This window comes from Uloborus diversus, chromosome 8 (assembly GCF_026930045.1).
Source record: "Uloborus diversus isolate 005 chromosome 8, Udiv.v.3.1, whole genome shotgun sequence".
Lineage (NCBI taxonomy): Eukaryota > Metazoa > Arthropoda > Arachnida > Araneae > Uloboridae > Uloborus > Uloborus diversus.
In genome coordinates this window covers 60258257-60265245 of record NC_072738.1, presented here as the reverse complement: position 1 = coordinate 60265245, position 6989 = coordinate 60258257, and the positions used below count along the sequence as shown (strand labels likewise).

Here is a 6989-nt window from a genome sequence, read left to right as displayed (position 1 = left end):
AAAATATCGGATATATCCATATATATCAAAATGTTCAGATATATATCAAATTATTGGATATTTTTGAAAATATGATGATCTTTTCGAACCCTGATTAGGGGCCTCCACTCTTTCGTTGCCCCGGGGCCTCCACACTTCCAAATCCGGCCCTGCACAATATCCATCCACATTGTGTTCAAGTACAGTCCTTTCATAACCTGTTCAAACTACCATATTTGGATTGGCTGTTTGTGTTAAAAACAAGGGATTTGACCCTCATTCATATTGTTCTATGTACTTTACATATTGATCCATTGAAATTATATTGAAACTTATTTTTTCATTTGTATTATCCATTGTTAAAATATGAAAGGCGATATCTATTTTTCTCACCCCTCCCCAATAGCAATGTAATGTATAAATTACTCTACTGTACTCAACCCTTATTTCTTGTTCTAGCATTGAATAATTTATAGTCAACCTTGTGTGAGCTTATGAAATTATCCAACACTGTATCAAACTTTAGCAATGCTACAGAGGGAAATTAAGGGATTTTCTGAACAAAGCAATATCAAAAAAATAAATAAAAAGAAGTGATTGTAGATTCTGAATTGAAAAACTACATTGATTCAATTTAAGTCTTTTGTAACAATTATCTGCAGAGCACAAATCCTTATCTCAGAGCCAGACTGACGTTAGTCTAAAAATTATGATTTTCTTTTTATTCTTGCATTGTATCAAGAATCGTATTCCACATCAATCCATTTAAACATAATAAATAAATAAATATTTACCAGTATTAAAAGAGCACCCTTCCCATCTTTTGCAAGAGCCAAACATTTTTCCCTTAGGTGACTTATATTGTTCTGGCTCTATGGTACAGAAATGACAAAATGATCATCTCATATTATGTCATAATTCATAATACAATTTGAAACCTATTGACATTCAACTTCAAATGCAAGTAATGATCAGAAAAGTTTGTCAGATTTTGCAATTTAATTCATTTTATTTAATCCTTTTTATATTAATAGGTGGCACAAATGGTCTGGATTCCCTCCTTGAAGTAGTTTTTGACAAAGATACTGACGGTGCAAAAATGGGAAGTCATTCTTATATTGTTTCTAAAGATGTTTCTTCAATCCATTTACAGTTCAACAATGCAAACGGTAATTCATTTTTGCTCTCATGAAATAGAATGTTTGAAATCTATTTTACTCAATGTCGGGTTTCCTTTCCTTTTTTTTTGGCTAATTTTAATTAAAAAATGTTCATTTTAATGTTGTAGTCAAGCTCACCTTCTCAAGCACTCACCCCCCGAGAGAAAGATTTGTCGACAAATATAAGTAAAATATTTCTTTCATAGAATGTTGTCATGTATTTCATTTCAAAAAGGAAAAAAACAACATCAATAGTGTCCTATATATTTCATATATCTTTACGACTCTTATATTTCCTGTATTCCCATAGTTAGCCCTATATATTTTTAAAAAATAATGATTAAAAATACACCTTAGGACACGTAATACTGTACAGACCTTACTGAGGGTATTAGAGTAATAACCCCTGCTGAAAGCGGAACAACCATGGAGCTGTTTTCAGAAGCAAGGATGCTGACTTGCAATATTTGATTGAGAGAGCTAGATATCACCAGGGGTCTAGCGGTATAGAATAACCCTACGATGAAGGGCCCATAAAGGTTTTAGATTTTTGTACCTTGAAAATGTCATTTTACATATTTTCTGGTTCATGCAATTTACGCAAACTGGTAACATGTGACATGGCGTTTTCAAGACAAAAGAATTAAAATAATGGTATATAAATTTTTAAGTTCAAGTAAACCATGTCACTTGTCCTGAGAGACATTTATAAAGCTCTATTTTGTTGTGAGCAGTGCAGTTGACATGTATTGCTTGCGACTGTAAATCATGGACAGGGTTAAAGAGAGCTTAAGGGACCTAGCCCCCTCAAAAGAAAACAAAATACAATCGAGGTTTGAAGCCTTCTTTTTACCTGTGTACGTGTAAGTTATTTTTGTTTTTCCAAAAATAATACATGTAACAATCAAATACTTTTTTGCTCAGCATTGAACATTAAATGAGGCTTTTCCTCTTCTCTCATGCCCTCCTAATATTTGCTCATTGTTATTAACCCCTTCCCTCTCGCTCCTGTAAAAATGCTGTGCTGGGGTTTTGACCTCCATTTCTGGCTCCCGTGATATTGCCATGCTGGGGTATGCAATATTAACGCGACAAAACCAATAAAACCAATTTATTTATTTTGCCCGGAATACATTTTAATTCTCTCTTTATATACTAGATGGCAGTACCAGTTCGTTTTAAATGTAATTGCAGAGATGCAGGAAGAAAATTTGATTTTTCTGTCCAGATTGTGACGTTGGCCTCTATATCTCATGCTTTGTAATTTATCACACAAGAAAAATTTACTAATCTTTACTTATATTACACAAAAGGTTAATAAAATCCCTTTTCAATATTTAAAAGATGTATTTCTTAAGCTTTCGCTGCTTGCTTGGGTTTGCTTGTTGGCTTTTCATAAAATTTTTAACAAACTTAAAATTTCAATCTAAAAAAATGTCAAAAATTCAAAATTGAATGCACATGTTTTTTGTACACTTATTTTTATGTAATTTTCCTTATTAAAAATAGACTTTTATGACCGTTTTCTTGAAAATTATTCAATCGTTAAGGGGTTAACAGCACTGGAAAAGTTTTTGGAAAGGTTTTCGGGATATTTTTAGGTTTCAAGGTCTGTTGCAATTTAATTTTCTCGACCTTTTTGAAATGAGTAGAAATACCTATAACATTTTCCATGTGCTTCTTTAGAACCCCAGGAGGTCCCCATCGTAATTGCAACATAGTAAATCCACCCCTGGGAAAACTCTAAAACTCTCACTTCCCCTGTCATCAAACATAGCCTAAAAGTGCATTTTTAGTATTTGATTGATGAAGGTAATCAAAGACTGACAAATGGCCTTGAACCTAAATCTATGCAAAAAATAGAAGCTGCACAGCTCTTATTGTTGCTAGTAATAAAAAATAAGTATTTCAAAGATGAGATAGGAAGAAAAAATTTGACAAAAGCTATCTAAAAGTTTAACTAATCAGTTATAAATAGTTGTCACTTGCTTAGATTTTGTTTAAAATAATTTCATTTGAGTAGAACACTCTTAATTTTTCAAACTTTCTTTCAACAAGAAACTTGTTATAGACGTAAGTTAATTTTTATTTGAGTTTTTAAACTGTATGCAGTTAATATATTAAATTGAACTCATTTATAATAATAATAGGTAATATTGCATGTATTTATTTTTCCATGGCAAAATCATTCATGTATTGCGTCCTATATTTTTCATGAAAAATCCTTTTTGTATGAGTTGATCCCTTCTATCCCCATTGAGGTAGAAGCAGATGTCCTACGAGTGTGCCTCTAGACAAAGTAGTATTGCCAACTACCTGTATGGTAGACTCGGGAACAAAAAAACTGGACCATGGATAAATGGAAGAGAGTTGTCTGATTGGATAAACCATGGTTTCTTATTCATCAAGCTGATGTCATGTCAGGGTATGTTGTCTGTCTTTCATGAGAACAAATGGGAGTCTTGCACAGCAGGTTATACACTGGCTGGTGGAGGCCGCATTATACTTTGGGGAGCATTCTCATGGGCAGCTCTCAGACCCTTAGTTGTCGTAGGTAGGATCATGAAAGTAGCGTGAACTTTTTGCGAACATAGTTGTGATCAGTTGCACCCTTGGAGTTTTCGAACAATACGATTCCTGTCACAATGCTCATATTGTTTTGAAATGGTTCATGGAGCACTATTATGAATGCTATTCAACGTCCTGACCATCTAATTCAACGGATTCTAATCCATTAGGGCAAATTTGGGCTTTCATAGAATGCAGCTCAGAGTTAAAACTTCATCATGTCAGAATATTTCGACTTTGCATGACCGCTGCTTGCATATTTAGTACCATCTATCTATAGTTATTCGCCAAGAACTTGTGTCATCCATTTCAAGTTGAGTTGCAGCTGTTTTGAAGGTCAAAGGTAGACCAAAAGTGATCGTAATGCTTTGGTTCTTCAGGGTATGTTAAAGGGAGACAGAAGTACAAAGTAGAATTAAAACTCAACCACAGTACTCTCACAATTTTGCTTGCCACAAGTAGTTATTAAATGTATATTATTTTCCAATTTAGATCTTTCTAGATTCAAAGCCATAGTTGATGGGTTTCGAAACGGAAGGAATTCCATGTTTTCCATTCGGACGGATGATTCTTCAGCGACTCAATATTTTCAGGTTCGTCTATTCTTATTATTTATGTTAGCATTTGCAGTTATAAAAAATATGCTTGAAATTTGAAAGTTAATACATAAGGACTAAGAATAAAACATCTTAACATCACGAAAGATTATTTCCGACTACATTTGTCTAATTCAATTTTGGGGAAAATTCCAGGGAAAGTTCTAAATTCAATCATATCTATGATGTCATCAAAACATTTCCCGTAACATGATTTTGAAACAACCTCCAAACTTCCTCTCTACTTAAAACATCACCAAAAATGCTTAAAATTGTAGTTGTGAATCTTCAATTTTTACTCAAAATCTAGGGGGGAAATACAAACCCCATTCCTCTCCCTAACATCATCAAATATGGCCTGCAGTTACGTTTTTAACCCTTCAAATTCGAAAATACTTTGAGGGATAGTTTCTGAACCCTATTCTCCTCATCATCCAATAATCTTAAAATTTGTTTTTGGAACCACAGTATTGAAAAATCGTTCAAAAATGTTCCTCATCCCATCTAACAATACCAAAAATGATTTACAATTATGTTTTTATGTCTTCAGTTTCAAAAAATTTAGAGGGACAAGCCGGCAAATCTCCTCTTCCAAACATGACTAAACATGTCTAAAATTGTGTTTTAATTTCAAAGCATTTCCGCACGTAAACCCTCAGACCCACCTACTACTGCCCAAATATTACATTTTAAGACTACGTTCATATTGTTTGTTCTCCTTATCCATATGAATAATTCTATTCTCATGATTTATAAGCCTGGCATATTCAGAGCTCATATTCTAAGTAATAAGTAAAAATTTCTGCATTGTGCATATTAGTATCATTCCATATTTAATCAGGTCAATAGAATGTTCACATAGTAATCACTGTTTATTTTCTTACACATACAATTTGAATAATGTGTGAACATTTGCGTGTAATTTAAACCAAGCACAAGAACTCCTATTCAAAATAAGCACTGGGCGTTTCTAATGCCATATTCAAAAATTCATTTTAGCATAATTTTATTGCGAATTTTCCTGAAGATTGTTACCCAAGTTTTTTTGCTTTATAGACGCTGTGTTTTCCATCCTGATTAGACCAAAAAGTCTTTGCAGTATAATTCTTGTAAAAAAAATAATAATAAAGTTTTAACAAATATTAATACTCCCTTAATTTTTTCCCTTGCCAATTGTTGTAACTATTTTTATTATTATTATTTCATTTGAATTATTCCTTCAAACTACACACAGCTCGAAATACAGATATTTATTTTAGAACCACATGTTATATATAATATATGAAATAAATATATTATACAGTCAAACCTTATTAATTTTAACATGCTTAAAACAAATTACTCCTTAGAGCAACTAGGTTTAAGACACATTGATTTTAAAGGTCCATTTCAGTTTGTTTTAATGAGATTTGACATTATGTATCAATATTAAACACAAATAGGCACACATAAAAATCTTATACAGAAATGGATGTGATATCACACACAAAAATCTTGTCAAATCAAATTGTTAGAATTGCTTCACAAAAGCTAGCAAACTAAAAACAAACAGCAAGAGGAGTGTAGGCCATATCAGGCAGTGGTAGGGAAAGAAATGGTTTTCAGGGGCTTTCCTCCGGTAATTTTTTAAAACTGAAGTTCCAAAATAAAGAAGCAATTTTAGACAACTTTTGATGATGTTAGGAGGAGAGGGCTAAACATGCTCCTGGTAATTTTAAACAATTGAAGTTCTAAAAACACAATTTTAGAACACCCTTGGTAACGGTAAAGGGCAGGATCTCTATATTTTAGTTACTTGAAGTAAAAATGACATATTAGCCTTCAGCCCTCTCCCAAAGCATGCGTAAATCAGCCATGTAGCCAGAGGCATGTAAAAAAATCAATCCTCGAAAAGTTCCTGGATCCTTGGTTAATTGTCAAGATCTTTTGTGATGGAACATCTTCTGTGGTATCAACATCTTCTACAGCACTATACTCATGCATTTCATTAACACGTTCAATGTGAAAGTCTTACTTCAACTGCCTGAAATTTCATCAACTGCATATGTCATTTGATCGTTGTCTAAAACTGCTTCCATCTTGTCACTTAAACTGCATAACTCTGAATTCAGGTAATTCACGTAATCTAAGTCAGGGTACCACTGTATATGCATTTTTTTATGTTAACAATATTTAGCAATTTGAAAATTATGTTTGCGTGATCAACCTTTAAAGTTAGTCAACAAGAGAATCAAAAAGAGAAAGGATAGATTATTTTGTATCATAAATAGGACTATCTTCTTTCTCTACTTGTTTAAAAAAATTTAAAAAAACCTGAATTAATCTAATGTATAAAAATCCTGGTATCTCAAACTTAAAATGTCATTTTTATTATTATAAATGATATTAAAGCCTGAAATTTATGAAGTTGTGGCAATGATAGTCATGCCTAATTGACTTTAAAATATCCAGTCTATTATATATTTGTATATATTTTAGTTTTACAGTTATTTATCACAACAACAAAACATGATGCAAGATTACATTAGGACATCTACATACCAAAGAGCTATTCTTGCAAACTTAGAAGATTTTAAAGACAAAGTAAGTTTAAATTCAATTTAAGAAATTTTTTTAAATGTTTTTACAGTCAAACTTCCATATATCGAACTTTCACACATGGAAATTTTCTATATATCGAAGTCCC

General features: G+C 32.3%; 1 protein-coding gene across 2 annotated transcripts in view; it reads left to right on the top strand.

Moving 5' to 3' along the window:
- The first annotated feature begins 1019 nt into the window (after positions 1-1019).
- The window catches only part of LOC129228146 (histone-arginine methyltransferase CARMER-like), a 48251-nt gene continuing 42281 nt past the window's right edge, over positions 1020-6989 (top strand). For both annotated transcript variants that reach the window (XM_054862795.1, XM_054862794.1), the window contains exons 1-3: positions 1020-1148; positions 4200-4300; positions 6782-6886. In XM_054862795.1, the coding sequence (XP_054718770.1) occupies positions 1079-1148; positions 4200-4300; positions 6782-6886 (276 nt within the window). In that variant the 5' untranslated portion in view covers positions 1020-1078. The remainder of the gene's footprint in view (positions 1149-4199; positions 4301-6781; positions 6887-6989) is intronic.